Source organism: Triturus cristatus, chromosome 3_1 (assembly GCF_964204655.1).
Source record: "Triturus cristatus chromosome 3_1, aTriCri1.1, whole genome shotgun sequence".
In the NCBI taxonomy this organism is placed as follows: domain Eukaryota; kingdom Metazoa; phylum Chordata; class Amphibia; order Caudata; family Salamandridae; genus Triturus; species Triturus cristatus.
The window spans coordinates 754,178,596-754,195,013 of record NC_140583.1 but is presented as its reverse complement, the minus strand read 5'-3'; the positions used below and the strand labels follow the sequence as shown (position 1 = coordinate 754,195,013).

Here is a 16,418-nt window from a genome sequence, read left to right as displayed (position 1 = left end):
AAAGGATATAGCGTGGAGGAGAATTCTTGGAAACCAGCAAGGAGTGTTCATGTTCCCAGGTTGATTCACACTTTCCATGTGCGGTTTCCCAGAAAGCCACGTCTTCGTCGGCCCCTTTAGGGAGGAGGATGTACTGTCACACCTACCTGAAGCCAAACCGACAATTGTTTCTGGGCGTGAGACGAGCGCGGTGGCAGCGTTCGCTCACGCCCCAAAAACTACATTTCCCAGGTGTCCTGCTTCTGGGTAGGCGTGCACGCGCACTGATGACGCACCAACCCAGAAGCCTCTTATGCAGGGCAGCGGTGGCGATGCGGTGCTGCGAATTGTGTTTGGCAAAGACGCCGGAGAGAGTAAGACCCACGCGGAAGTGAATCATTGACATTTGGACACCTGCATGTAGGGCGGTAAGGGTGACGTTGTCACCGCTCTGGGGGCATATGTTGTTACTTCACGAGTATGTGATTTGGATCGCTTTGCTCATTTTCTTAGCATTTGACAATCATGTTGAGGTAGGGAAGTTAATACCTCCAACGTGTACAGTTTATGGAATATCGATTCATTGTGGTTAAGCATACAAAGTGAATTATTACTGGAATCTTTGTTCATGACATTTGCTGTGCTTCACCGCCAAAGAGTGCTAGGTATGAGAGGTTAATGCCAGTACAGTTTATTTCGTTTATGATGATGAGTATTACTAATGACTTTATGTGGCTCTTGTAAATTTTCTTCCTAGCAGGGGCATTGGTGTGAGTTATGCTCAACCCCCTCTGTGATGCAAGCACCAACAATCATTGTGGTGGGTACAGTCTGAGTGAGCGTGGTGTATGAGTTGTGTATGCCCTTAGTGTGTTGAAACTCATGATATGGTATCTTTTCTCCTTTTGCATATAAAGAGCCTTCCTATGATACGATACCTTCATCAAAGAATTGGTTCACAAGAATGGAAGTTATTTTTTTCTTTACAGGTAGTTACTGCTCAGTATATGTAATGTGTATTTAGACATGTGTTACAGGAAGTGGAACAGGCCTTTAATTGTGTTTCTTGATTTGTAGGTCTCCCTCCCTGCTGTCCCCATCCTTTCCTTCCCTTGCTTAATCATTCCTACCCTCTGCGCTGCTATAACATCAGAAAGTGGAGCAATTGAGAGGTGGACCCATTTGAGCAACGCACCGATCCTGGGAGTTTGGAATAAAACCTTGACACACTATCAATAGTAGCGTTGTGACAACCTGACTGGGGGGCAATGGTGTTGGCGTTTTCCTGCAGAGTTTTCGTATTTGTGGCCAGGCCTACACACGGGCAGCTCTGACTTGCAATCTTCTTGTTGTTGTTCTGATGTTTTGTTGCTCTGTCAGCTCTCCATGTTTATACTGACTCAGATTGAGTATAAGCATCTCTATGAACACCTGCTTGTGAATGTTCTTCTGTGAACTCTTTTCTTTGTGCCAATCTCAAGCTATTTGAGAATGTGGAAATGTCAGTATATGTCAAAGGGCCACCATACCATTACAATTGATGGATTACTCCTGTGCTTTAATGTGGGGTCGAGTTCAGCTGAATTTGTAGATGGCATCACCTCACCATATAAGTTGGAAAGTAGGTCAGCTTTTGCAAGCTGGCAGTCTGTTCCTTCTACTTCCCTGCATTTACATGCATGAATGTTTATTTGTTTGTTATTTCTAAAGTGGCAACCTAGCTAGCTGGCAACGTAGCGTTGTACAGGGATGAGGCAAGCTGTAATGGAGATACAGGGGAGGAGCAAAGGGAGGAAGTAGAGCTACTGGAGTGAGTGAGAAGTCAATTTGTCTGAGTTAGTGTTCCTTGAAAAGGTGAGCTTTCAGTTTCCTCTTACATTGTATGAGGGCTGGTGCTGCTCTGATGTTGGAGGGTATGTTGTCCAAGATCCTGAGGCACAGGCTGAGAAGGCTGGTTTTCTTCTTCTTATACTGTTTAGTCTCTAATCTGACGATGTTGGAGCTTCCCACCTGGCACTGACTTCGAGATATTTTATCTGGTTAGCTAGGATAACAGGTTTCTTGGTGTAAAGAGCCTTGTAAGTGAGGCAACTGATCTTGAAGATGAACTAGGCTTCTAGAGGGACCCAGAATAGATCCTTTAATGTGATGGTAATAAGACTGAATTTATTTAGCCCCTTGATAAGCTGTACCACTGCATGAAGGATGCCTTCAGGAGAGCGAATGTGGTCTCTCAGATGCTGTTGTGCAGGGTGTTCCCTCCCTCTAGGTGGAACGGGACCAGGGCTTGAACTGTCACTCTGAAATCAGCTCCTGGAAGGAAAGGTTTTACTTTTGTTAGGAAAGAGACTTGCAACCAGTCTGTTTTAGTCTTCTTCTCAGTGTGTTATCTGAGTGAGAGACTGGATTTGATGTTGCTGTTTTTTGCAAGTAGGAGGAATTCAGACTTCATGGCATTTAACATCATGAGGTTTGTTGGCATCGATTTATGGATGCGTTTGAGTCTGGCTTTGATTCCCTCTATGTCATTGGTAAAAGAGATTTGGAGAGAGAGATTTGGGTGTCATCAGAATATTGGTGGAGCTTGATGTTGCTGTACGCAAGTCCAGGTCCCAAGGTTTCCTAAGAACGTTGAAAATGATGGGTGACAGGATGGAGCCCTGGGAGACTCCACAGGTGACGGGAGAATTTGGGATCTCGTAGGTTTCATCTTAACAATTTGCTGTTAGTTGATGCTGTGCAAAATGAACTATTGTAGGATTGTGCCAGTGAAGCCCATGTGAGTTTTCTGGATGTGGATTAACAGAGAATGGTTGACAGGGTTGAAAGATGCAGAGAGGTCGAGCAGGATCAGGAGGCAAGGGGCGTTTATGTTATTGAGTAAAAGGGCATTGTCAACTATGTAGAGTGTGATGCTTCAATATTGCATGTCTCAACACTATATTGTCTTAACCTTCACCAGAGGTACAAGAGGAGGTTACGGAATTCCTTTGATTTCTTGACTCAGCCAGAGTACCCCAGAGTACCAGAACTTTCTCTGCCTTTCAAAGGGAAACGTTTCTCCCAAATGTTCAACCCTTAAGGTGAATAACTCCTCACCCCTACAATGAGTTGCACAAAGCAAAAGTGCACTGATATTTCCTCTAATACATGTTTCTTCATCACACATGGTGTAATTTAGAGTTTTGGTGGAGCAGTACCCCCTCTGTACATCAGTGATGGCCCCTCGAACCACAAACTCTTGGTAGCCTGGTTAGAGTTGGGTGAAGCACTGTGCTTATATCGATGAAGCCTTTAATACTCTGCCAATGTGAGCCTTTGACATGGAGTTCCATCCGCCAAAGGGTCCCAAGACCACAATTAAGGTGGGTCCGCCATACTAAGGGTGAAGCGACTGTTGTCATTTTCCATGCCTGCTTTTGCAAAACTTTGGGGGTTTATTTACTCAATTCAAAAAGTTTGCTGAGCAAACCCTTTGAATGTGACTTCCTCCTGAGAAGTCTTCAGTACATTGTAGGGAGCCAGTGCATTGGAGCTACGTAGAAGCTTCCTCCAGGCAGGCAGGGACCTACAAACAGGGCAGACGACCAACTTAAGCTCCCTGAAAAGCATCTCCTTTCATTCCTCTTGAGGTATGTCATGATTGTGTGTCCAACAATAAGACAACAGTTGCAGTGACTAGATATCTTGTCTGCTTCAGATTCAAAGCTGAGGTGCTTTTTAGACATATCCTATGGGTTTGAATCCTTATTGGCCTTTACCTGACCATCCCCTGGGGTATCTGGCTAAGTGAGCAGGAGCTGGCTCTTAGTGTCCAGCCTGTACACCAGGATCTGCACTTTTCACCTGTTTGAGCTCATCCATTGATGTTCATCCTCCTGAAAGTGATGAATATAGTTAGAATATTCAAGTGCAGTCCTTTCCAGTGCCACTTCAGTGAGGACCATGAGCTGAGAACCATCTGCAGATACAAAGTAAGTCCCTCGATCAGCAAGGCTAGGGAAAAGTATGATGAGTAGGGGTCCTTTCGGCACACCACGTCAGCAACGAAAAAGTTTTACTGGCTGGGAATGTTCTAGGAGAAAAGAATCCTTCCATTTCAGTTGCAGGAGCTAGTAGTTAGAATCACTCAGTAATCAAGGAGTGTAGTAGTGTCATATTCTGTATCAAAGGTGACCAACAAACCAAGAAATAGCAATGCTGCCAGTCATCTCTCAGCTTTATTCTGCTTCTCAAGCTTGTCGAGTATCAATTCTAGACTCTGTTCCACCTCTCAGGTTTTAAGTTCTACAATGTTTCTTTGTAGGTACCCAGTTGTCCTACATGACCAATCGTTAAATGACAGTGTAACAAAGTAGGTAAATGGAACTTTTCTTCCTTTGGCTTTTTAGGCACCGTTTTATGCAGTGTGTGTAAGGATACGCTTAATGGCTGCTTCAATGAGCACTGTGTCAGTGTCACTTGCTCAAGTGATATGTTGATGACATTGCAGTTGGTTGAATATTACAGATGATATTTCTTTAGAGAACCATGTAACACACAAGTGTTTTATGCAGGGGTGTGAACAATGTTCCCTAGCCAAATTATGTGGAATTACTGCCAAATTAGGCGTAATTAAGGAGGAGTGTAATCCAGTATTTAGCACTATTTTCTTCGCGCAAAATACACGATTGCATCTCAAATGGACCGAAGGATGCATTTTGCTTTAAGAAAATACCACCAAATGCAACAGAACATGAACAACAGCAGTCAGCAGCCTCTTTCCCCCTCTTAGTTTGTTGTTCCTGTGCCCTTGAAGTAGGATTTTTGCCCCAAATTACTCTTAATTACACGAATGGGCGTAATCGTGTAAATGTGGTAATTTCGTATTACAAGAGTAATGCAGAACTATCGAAATTGCTCCGACTACTCCGACTTAATTAAACTTTTGCTCAAGCATAGTTTTAAAATATAAGGTTTGAAATCATTAGTTAGGTCAGCATCTATTGTGTTTTCAAAGTTGTTCCAGGTTAGTGATGTTATTTCAGTGTGGTACCCTCTGTCATTTAATTAGGTGTTACTTGTTGCTTAGACTTGACACTTTGTGCACTTTTTGCAGACAAAGTAGGCAATGTCCCCAGATTCTAGATTGGATTGCTAAGCGCGCCCCTAGCCACTACTTCCCTGAGGGACTTTGGGGCATATTATCAAGGAAGGCGTCAAAAATTATCACCGGTTTAGCGGCAGAAAACTGGCCCTAAAGCGGCGATAATGGGCTTGATAATATGCCCGTGAGAATTCCAATAGAAGTCCATGTTCTGGTGTGAACATGGGCTTCGAATGGAATTCTCCGGGGCATATTATCAAGACTATTATCTCCACTTTAGCGGCAGTTTTCTGCCGCTGAACCGACGATAAATTTAACGCCGTCCTTGATAATATGCCCACTCGTTTCTTCTAGAAGGAATTCTGTCGGAGGTGGACAATATGATACCGTGGCTGGAATTCACTTTGTCAGGTCTGTCAGCGAACTTTATTCATTTTGCATTTCATTAGAAGTACAGTTTACTATTTGCTTTTATGAATTGGATGCACGTATTCCACTCGATGCACTGTCCTCGGTTTTCCATTTGTTCCCTTTTTTCTCACAATCCCTTTTGTGAGTTGCCAGCTCACGTGCACACAAACATGACGGAGATTTCCTTGGCAGCCGGAGTTCTTGAAATAATACCTAACAGAGAGTCGCCGCACGAGTGCAAGGCACAGAAACTATGAATAATTCAAAGGTTTTTTAGGGAAATTCTCTCTCCAGTTTCTCAAAAGCTGCTCAGCCCTGAAGATGACTTTTGACATTAATTTCAGACACCAGAAGCGTTCGGGTACGCAAGCACATTGATGGTGTAAAATTAAATACAACGTGAAAAAAAACCTTTTCTCCCATGTTGAAAATATGATTTGCGAGATCCTGGAGTCTTTGCTACTAACCAGGATGTGCAGTGATTCAGCAACAGGGCGGAGGCTGCTCCGATCTCATGCGATGTCTGCCTTTGGGTGCAGTGGCATAGCTAGGGGGGGGGGCGGTGGGGGCGGTCCGCCCCAGGCGGCACTATTTTTGGTGCGGACAAAGGCATTCAGATAAGGCTCGGCTTGCTTTCGTGGACGTTCAGGGCGGGCAGAGAAGGAAAACGACTCTGTCTCTTCCTTACTGTCCAGAGAAGACACGGACTATGTCCTCTTCTTTTCTGTGCTGGCAGCTGCCCCCACCCCCTCTCTCTTCCTATCATTCCCTGTCTTGGGATCTAAAAAAGAAAAAGACTCTTGCGGGAAATGTCGTTTTTCTGTCATTATTCTATTCCAAAGTGCAGCGGGATGGAGAGAAAAAGAAGGTTTTAAATATGAAAAATAAATACATAACTAAATAAAGCAAGACAGAGTGGTTGCAAAGTGGCCAGATCGGTTTTATTCTCATCCAAATACATCAGCCGCTGCCTCACTTTACAGACTTTGCAGTGAAGCGCTACTTTTGTTTTTCTCATCTTTCTTTGAACAGCATTGTTGTCCCCAGGTGGGGAAGTGTACCATTCCTGGAGGTACTGCAATACCTGGTTGATGGGTGGAATGGAAAACAAAATGCGTACCATGGCTCTGTTTATGGATGTGGTCTTTTTAAACCATACTGCTTACGTTTTGTAAGGATATTAGCAATGGGCATTGAAACGGTTCCCTTCAGGGCCCTGTAGTCATGTCCTTAACTTTTCAGATAAAACCACTCGCTGATTTCTGAATAGTGAGTGGGAGATCGTTAAGGTAACCATGTTGTTTCTGATTACATTTCACATGCTTTACTTAATCTTGCATTCCCTATGAGTGTTTGCTTTTCCTTTTTTTTTTTAGGCAGCATATTACTCTTATCTAGTTCATAATTTGAATTGAGCCACATCCAAGCGTTTATAGCGGGCACAATTGGGTTGTAGCTGAAGGCAGTGCGAGTTTCTCTCAGTGGGGCAGTATGGTGTTCAGTGGGGGAGAGGATGTGGCACTATGGCCAGAGCTGTCGAATTTGGAACTGGGGAACTGGGTTCAGCCTTCATGACCAGTTCACCAGACCACTCTACTGAGGGAGCATATTCCCATGCTAGACCTTAGAAGGCTCCACTAGACCTGATTTATTTATTTATTGAGTATTATATAGCGCTGGCTGGACCCGAAGGTATCAGAGCGCTTTACATTGTGAGAAACAGCAAGTTACAACAATCGTTATTTATACATTAAACAAGCAAATTTCAAGGTGAAAGTTAAGATAATGGGCGGCAGAGAGGGGGAAGGGGTAATCATGGTAAGGATAGAAGGGAGGGGGGGAGAGACCCAGAGGGGGGAGGGGTATAGGCAGAGCAGGCAGAAAGAGAAAGACGTTACCTCAAGTGAAAAGAAAAACATAGCGACGAAAAGGGTGAGTTCAGGGTATAGTAATTGGGAGCGAGATTAGCGTGGAATTAATAGGTATGGTGGACGAGAATTAGGAAGTTGGGGAGAGAGGAAGAAGCGGGAGAGGGGATAGGAGGGAACCAGGAGGGAGAGGATTGCATAAAGGTAGACCAGGGGGAGGGGCATAAACATTGAGGATCGTCTGAGTGGGAGCGGAGGGGAGAGGGGAGTGCCACAAGTAAAACAAGATGGTGGTTCCAGGTCCGAGGGATCAACGATAGTCAACTACAAAATGGCTGGCGAGTCAAAAGTCAGAGGGACAAAAAGACCCTGAATCGTACCGGGGAGGGAAAATTAAATGCAGAAAAGGAGGGGAAGTCAAAGGGGGGTGAGTAGATCCAATGTCAAAGGCAGGGGGCCGGGAACAGTAGAATGCAGTTGCTCCGGATCCCTGGGGCATCAGCGGTGGCAGTCCACCCAGCGTAGCTCTCTCTCCCCCATACCTGTACAGAGCTCCCAGGTCGTAGCAGACAAGATCAAAGTAGAGAACCTCTGCAAGTACTGCCAGCATAGTGGATAGTGAGGCAGCAGCGTGAGATAGGAGCGAGAGTTTTCTGAGATGGCAGACTGCAGGCAGGAAAGCAGGTACAACGGGGCAAGCAGAGCCGCCGCACTCACCATCGGAAAGGCAGGAAGTTGCGGCCCGGTGGAAAGAGGGACTGTACCGTAGAGAAGAATCTCTTGCCCCGTTCAAACTTCCGCCTTTTTAGGCCATTCCGATGGTAGAAACGCTACTTCCAGGCTGGTAGGAAGATCAGGAATCCACGTAAATTATTTGTGAAGGAGGTAGCAGGGGGAGAAAAACGGAGGTAACGGGACAGAGCCTGACTTGTACCGATGTCCAGAAGGGTAGGAGACAGCCGCAGGAGGACCCGAGCCAGCCTCCTCAATAGCCGAACCAGGCGGCTCCTCTGGGCATCGGCCATTTTGTCTCAGAGTCCCAGAGGTTTGGAGATCTCGTCCCCGGATCAATCGGTCGCCATCTGGAGCCTGCCGACGTTTACAGATCAATTCGCCGAAGCTGATCTTACATCAGCAGTCCAAGGCAATTCGATTCTGAGGACGATAGGAGGGGTGGAGGAATGATAGCAGCTGGACGGGGGATGCCATGATCCGATGTCCGGCTGGGTAGGTGTTGGCTGCGGGACAAACCTGGGCCGAACACCTCTTTAGCCGAACCAATTATGTCGATTATGGGGCAAATTACAGGGAAAAAGAGGGCTTTTGGGCGAAAACGGCATTCCCTGTCCGGGAGCTCCCGACTGGAGCTTCACTCCTGGCAGCCATCTTGGTTCAGGTCCTTAGACCTTAGAAGACTTGATGTCTTAGCACAAGCAGGTGTACCCTAGTGGTGTCAATTGTGGGTTAACCTTGAAGGCCTGTCCACCACCGTCCATACTGAAGTTCATCTCCAGTCTTGCGGGCAGGCCTACGAAGCAGCACACCCTAGAGCAACAGTGATCCAGTCACTTTGACTCTGTCACTGATGTCACATGAACCTTGAGCAGGTTAGGGCGCTGCGAACGGTGTGACCGCACTGGGTACCTATTTCGGGTGGAAGTATATTATGGTTTAAAAAAAAACTTGCTGCCTCCTTCCTGGCCTCCAGCAATTTTCAGAAACAATAAAAATGTCATGATAACTTTGGTGATTAATGTTCTTCCTAGAGAGAAATCGGGAGTTTTGTCTAGTGGAAGGGTTGACTCCTGGAAAGGTAGCACAGAGGGTTAAAGTGCCCGCTACAAAGAACATGTACCATGCAGATCACAAAGTGCACTGCTTTAATGGGGGGGACTATGATGAATGGTCATTTAATGTCAGCTGTAGATGATGGATCCCTGAACAGTGTCATGTATGTGCATGTTTGCATTGTGCTGAGGGGATTACCAGGTAATTGTTCACGCAGCTCCCTGATGGATGTCACATGCGGTTTTTCTGAGTCCCCAGATAGATCATGCAGTCTGTGTGTTCTCTTTTGTACTGCCAGTTACGGATGTATTCAACTGTGTAGCCTTGGACCGTGTCATGTATGTTCATGTAACTTGCATGATCAAGGTAACTATTAGCGGCGATACTACGTGTCTCTCGGACTTCTTTCAAGTGCTTGCCATCATTTTTCCCCAGCATCCCACCCCCCCAAGGGGCGGCAATCTGAGGAATAGCCCCGGGCGCCACAAGCTCTAGCTACGCCTCTGGAGAGCATCCTCTGTTTACCTGCCCAGGTAAGCTGGTTTGCTGCAAGACAGGGCGAGTGCAGGAATTTGGGGCAGAGCCAAAGACTTCTTCTATAAAAACTTCCTGTCAGCCCCAAGAGAATCGTAACTCCCCAGACATCTCCAGTTTGGTAACAGCTACCTAACTCCAAGAAGGATGTGCTCAGGCAGGGGGGTCCTGCTGCCCGTATGGATCTTTATAGTGGCAGCCACCTGCTTCCAGCAATATGGTAAGAGCCTCTCTCTCCAGCCCAGTCGACTGTGGACCTGTATCTGGAGCCCTGAGCTTTTCTTCAGTTACCATGGATTGTTAGTCCACTTTTTAGCGCTTAAAGTTTTTAGAATGTCTATATGTGTGAAGATGTATATATGTATCTACACACTCAAGCTTCTAAACGTGTTTTTGATTTATTGACATATATTTATGTTTTCATGTACGTATAAAATTATATATATATATATATTTATTTATTTTTTTATATTTATTTATTTATTCATACATGTGTATCTGTCTCAGTAGTGAGGCTTGTATTCCAATATGTTTGGGACGTTTAGTATCGAAGCGGGTTTATTGATAGCCAGTTCGTGGTCCATAAGAAATGAGTGTGTGTGCACCCCAATGTTGAGAGCCTAAGGAAAGATGAGTTTTGGAGCTGTTGATTGTCTCACTTTCTTGGGGACTCATCCCTCTTGAGAGTCCATGAAATGAGTGCTCATAGAGACAGAAGTAACCTCACACTTCAGAAGAAGGAACTGTCTGGAGAGCGTGCAAGAGATGGGTTGTTATGGAGACCTTGCCTCCTTCACCCTGAGACAACATCCCCTAGCGCCTGACTTAGCTCCAATACCACGCCGTTGTGAGGCGGTGTAGAAGGCCATGGCTACGATGGTCATGATGAAGACTTCCTACTCCAAACTCTATCAGGTAGCCCTCCCTCAAAACTGCTGTCAGGGTCTGTGCGGCATGTATCATGTAGGGTACCCCCGAGATCACGTGACGAGATAGCAAGGAAATCTATGACTTGTAATAGAAGGGATGGGAAGAGAGCTATGACCTATGAGTGCAGATACTGGTGGTGGAATTAATAATATGCATTCCAATGCTGCTTTACCACTTCAACACATTTTGTGATCCTAAATAAATGAATGAATGAACGTGGACGCCTGCACCATCCTAAAGTGTGACCGAAATCACAACTGCAAGTTTCCTGACTAGGAGAGTGCTTGGAAGGTGCCAGGGAGTGGACTCAACAGTCTGTACACACACATCGCGATGGGTGCCATCTTTTCGAGTTGCAGCATATCCTGTGAGCGCGAGGGAGTGCAGAGGGAGCATTGCTCTGTGTTTGTGTTGAGGCACTCTAGGTTTCTATGGGCATACTGGTCACATCACTTGATGTCCTTGTGCCGCACTTCCCTTAACCTGCTGAAAATAGGAGTGCTCGGAAGCATGCTATCAAGTATGAAAGAGAAAATGAAAAAGAAATACAAAATCACCCTCATCCAAGTATGGTGGAGGCTATGCAAAAGGTGTCCGCTTCAAGCAAACCCACATCAGGAGACATGATATAATAATATCTACCATCCTTTTGCTTCCACTTGAGAAAGTGTTGACTTCTCCTTCCAGAAGGCCACAGGTAAGTTTCAGTGCCCCATCACCAGTGCTTTCCTGGACAGTCCCTGCTCTAAGCCAGCAGTCAGCTCTTGGAGGTCATGGAAGCGCGATGACTGTGCATCGCTTAGGACTGGCTTACTCAGAACACCATGAATTCTCATAGGAGTTGGTCATGGATAACACATGCCAAACGCAGGATAAACCTGGCCCTAGGGGCAGAGAGTGAAGTATCTAGTGCGCTAGCATGCACTAGCAGAGTCTGTTTGTGACAGATTCCTCAGTGTGAGGTTAGCTTGCACTGCGGATGTCTGGTTTCAGCCAGATTTATAAATTTGAGAGATGATTGTACTACTGTTTCCTGATTTGTACCAGTTTTGTATATGTGAGGAAAGCTTGCATTGCTCCTGCCTGGTTTGTACCATATGCACATGTATGAAGGAAGCTTGCACTTGTGCTGTCTAGTTTGTATCTAGCAGATTAATATGTATGAGTGAAGCTTGAGCTGGTGCTTTCTTACTTGCACTAGATCTGTAAGTGTAAACGAAGTTTGCACAGCTTTACGGGTTTGTACCAGGTCTGTCCCAGGTGTGCATGTCTGAAGGAAGCTTGCACTCGTGCTGTCTAGATTGTATGTAGCAGATTAATATGTATGAGAGAAGCTTGAGCTGGTGTTTTCTGGCTTGTACTAGATCTGTAAGTGTAAACGAAGCTTGCAAAGCTTTACGGGTTTGTACCAGGTCTGTCCCAGGTGTGCATGTCTGAAAGAAGCTTGCACTCGTGCTGTCTCGTTTGTATGTAGCAGATTAATATGTATGAGTGAAGCTTGAGCTGGTGTTTTCTGGCTTCCACTAGATCTGTAAGTGTAAACGAAGCTTGCACAGCTTTACGGGTTTGTACCAGGTCTGTCCCAGGTGTGCATGTCTGATGGAAGCTTGCACTCGTGCTGTCTAGTTTGTATGTAGCAGATTAATATGTATGACTGAAGCTTGAGCTGATGCTTTCTGGCTTGTACTAGATCTGTAAGTGTAAACGAAGCTTGCAAAGCTTTACAGGTTTGCACCAGGTCTCTACAGCCGAGTGAAGCTTGCATTGTTTTTTCTGGGCCCTCAATGTCTTTTGATGAAGATGTCCTTAGCGGTCACACGTGGGCAAAAAAAACCCTGTTAAGCAACCAGAGAACGAGAAACCCGCTGAAGAGATACCCCTCTAATGTGCTATTCTGTTCCCTGTCTGACTGCACCAGAAGGTCGTATGGCGGCTGCTCATGGTCGTCCTCCTCTTAGGATGAGGAAGACTTGCGTCAATTGACAGTATTCTGATTCTAAAATATATTCCCAAAAAACAAAATACATTGAAATTGATCTTTGTTTCTTCTGAGCACACCCTGCTTTGCCCAAGGTTTGAGCAGCAAAGGGTATTTGGTGGGAGTCACAATTCACACAACAGGCACAGCAAATTGCAACCTAAGACAAACAGCCTACTCCAAGAGGCTACATATTCACAACTAGGGGCGTGCGAAGTTTCCATAACTGCTTTTGCATAATTATGCATAGTTTTTCCAAAATTCTGCTTATGTACATGGAATGCAAATCTATCGATCGGAAGAACCAAGATGGTGGATTGAAGCCGCCACGGAGAGCAGCGGTCTGATGGTCTCCCTATACCCTCAATAATAACGTGAGCAATGTGGAATTTCTGAGTGCTTCCAGGAAAGAAGAAAAGAGATTTTGCCTACCGATATAGCCGAACGAATGTGGCAGCTTCTTCTGACAAAGTTTGGACGGAGAAAGTCAGGGCGGTTGCCTGCAGCTTATTGGCTTCTCTCGAGGTGTTAGTTTGGTTGGTCGGCGCTCTACTGGCCAGGTCTTTCTTCCGCGGTAGCTGTTTCATTATCTGAGAGCGGGGGAAGGATGGTGCCACCGAAAACAACACCGACGGATACCCGCACCGGCCGAAATGTTGCTGGAGGAGGAGAGGCAGGTATATCTGGCGGAGCTAGCGTGAAGGAGAAGCCGGGCATCACGACTAGTAAGCCGCTCTCACATTTGTTACAGACGGGGAGAGTGCCGGAGCTTCTTGCAGGCAAGTGCCTTTCTGACAACAATGTTACAGAGACTATATTGTCAGCGATCTCTGATGGCAACACAGTTGCGACAGACGTCGTTGGTGCTCTCCCTGGGGATACAGTCTTGGTCGCATCTGATAATGGTGGCAATAGCAATGTGTTTGGCGCGAGCGGTTGTGGCGGTGATGGGGTTCAGCTGACGGAGTCCTCAGTACTAGCACAGTCTGGCGATGTGTCCAATAGATTTGAGGAGAAATCATCGGATGGGGCCAATTTGGCGAGCCCACGTAATATATCTATTAATACAAGCCAAAGTGAACAACATACTGACATGGCTCTGTTAGGGGCGAAGGCAAAGGCTCATACTATAACAGATGGTATTTTGCAAGAAGGAGAAGGTGACGGCGAAGCTAACGACTCGGGCTCATTTGATGATGTCGAGGAACCAATGGAGCTATCTGTTCAGATGGTGGGCAAATCATCGATGGGCAAGATAGGCAAAGGAAAAATTAAAAACAAATCTATCATTTAGACTTATATTTTAGCATAAAATGTGTCTTTGCATCAATTTTGGCATGTTAATGCATTTCACGCTAACAAAAGTAGTGCAAAAAGCAAAAGCTGCTTGTGCTCATTTTCTTCCTCTGCATTTGCAGAAGACTGCATGTTCGCAGTAAATTTTAACTGTGAACAAGTAAATACTCAAAATGTGCAATGGTGGAAGCTTGTAAATTTTGCATAACAAATGTAACGCAAAAATTCTGTATTTATGCAAAATACACTACCGTACTTTAAATTTTGCCCAGACCTACATATAACAGTGTTCATTTTTCTTCCACACAATGCAAAGGGAATTGCCTCTAGTCCCTAAACCCAAGAAGAAGAATGAAAATCTATAATCTGCCTATTACATACAAATCTAGGCAGTAGGTTTATTAACTCCCTGACTATCCACCAACATTTGGTTGTGTTGCTGTTAACTAACATATTATTTGTTGTTTCAAGTACATTAACCACAGAGTGCTGAGCGTATAGAAAAAATCACAGGGGGTGAAAGTCTGTAAGTGGGAACTCTGGCTTTCAGTGTCCAACATCAGGCAGGGCGGATAGGGCACCCTAGTCTCTGGGTGCATGCAGTGCAGTGCTCCAACCTTGGTGCACTGTGTACCCCTACAGGACCACCTAAGACAGGGCTTTAATTGGGATGAAAAAACTGAGGGGGAAGGGGTCTGCCAAAGAGGTATGGCCCATGTAATTAAGGGCATGGTTTTGAAACAAGTAAGCTGAAAATCTGTGCTTAGCATAGTCTGCCCTCCGACTGGTATTTTTCTGCTTTTGTAATCGTATCCAGATATATAATACAACAAGTGACAAGCCAGGACTTTTGGCTTTGTCAATTGTTCTTAGTTGCTTAACATGAAAAAGCAAACCATGGCTTCATAGTATAGCATATTGAAAATGTGTCAGTTCTGAAATGAGACAGTAAAAAAACTATAACGAGTTTCTTTGAGGTTACATCAAAGGCAGCAAAGGGTGGAACTGTTGCAGAGTAAAGTTATTTTTTTCATCCTAAGGGTCAGAGCAAAAATGAAGAACCCGACAGGGACCCATCTCAGTACCTGCCTTTTAGGTTTCGCCTGCATAGCGCTTGCACTGTGCTTGTGAGAGCGTTTGTATTTATTATATCTTAAAAAGAGGCTCTTATTAGTTCCCATCACCGAATTAATGGGTTTATTCACTTTTGTGTGGAACTTGTTTTTTAACTTCCCCTGGCTGCACGCATTTACTATACTTCTACTAAAGCTGTTCACACAGTTTAAGCCCCTTTCACTGTCAAGATAAGATCTCTTCCTGCTTGTTCTTTATTACTTAGCTGTGTAAAGTAGATGCTTTAGCCTTAGAACATTGGTGGCATTTCCTATTCATGCCTCAGACTCTTTCTTTGCACTTTATAGGCATTGTCGGTTTGATTTTTTCAACGTAATCTATTTGGTAATTATGATCAAATTCTAAATGTTGTAATAAACATTGCACATTAAAAATAAAGTTAATATACAAGAGCTATGCTATATTTTACTACTAAAAAGGCAGCCACAAGTGTCGTTACCTTGCAGAACCAGGATCATGATTAGAATGGTGCAGTAGGTGCAGTAGCACCGGGCCCAAAAGATGTCAGAACTCCTCTAAACACATAATATTGCTATATTTGACTATTAAACAGGCAGTTTCAATGGCAGGTGCCTTGCAATTGAAAGGGGATTGATTTAAATTGTGCAGCAGGTGCAGTGGCACCTGGGCCAAAAGTTGTCATAACTCCACTAAACACCAAATATTGCTATATTTTAGTACTAGACAGGCAGTCACTAGAGCAGTTATCTTGCAGGCAATAGGGTCATTATTTGAATGGTGCAGCAGGCGCAGTGGCACCGGGCCCAGAAGTTGTCAGAACTCCTCTAAACACCATATATTGCTATATTTAAGTACTAAACAAGCAATCAAAAATTCAGTCACTTTGCAGCACTAGGGTCAGGATTTCAATGGTGTAGCAGGTGCAGTGACATTGGGGCCCAAAGCTCTAGGAACCCCTCTAAACCCCTAATAATGCTATATTTTGCTACTAAACAGGCAGTCACATGTGCAGTGCAGACAACAGGGTCATGATTTGAATGGTGCAGCAGGTGCAGTGGCACTGGGTCAAAAAGTTGTCAGAACTCCTCTAAACACATAATGCTGCTATTGCATCATTACCAACACAATAGATTTCCTTTTTGTACGTAAACAAGCCATAACACTGTAACCGACTTTCTGTAACTTATATTGTACAACAACTCAGCAAGCTACAACCTACAACAACAAACTGCGTATCATTAATCACATAGGTGAAACCTGATGCATTTACCAATACTTGTTAGAAATCAGCTGATGCTGATCACCTGCAGAACCCGGCCCACTCAAAGCTCTGCTAAAGTCTTTTACAGGCATTCCAGTAAACCCACAGACTGTTCCCAAATCTCCATGCTGGCCAGGTACAGAGAAAGGCTGTCCAGCCCTACTAGGCTACCCAGGGGGCTCCAACTTGGCA

At 44.9% G+C, this 16,418-nt stretch overlaps 1 protein-coding gene across 1 annotated transcript in view; it reads left to right on the top strand.

The window, feature by feature from the left end:
• Positions 1-9,775: 9,775 nt before the first annotated feature.
• LOC146860924 (mucin-5B-like) overlaps positions 9,776-16,418 on the top strand; it is a 41,053-nt gene continuing 34,410 nt past the window's right edge. Inside the window, exon 1 of the mRNA XM_085646191.1 lies at positions 9,776-9,886. Coding sequence (XP_085502317.1) covers positions 9,814-9,886 — 73 coding nt within the window. The 5' untranslated portion in view covers positions 9,776-9,813. The remainder of the gene's footprint in view (positions 9,887-16,418) is intronic.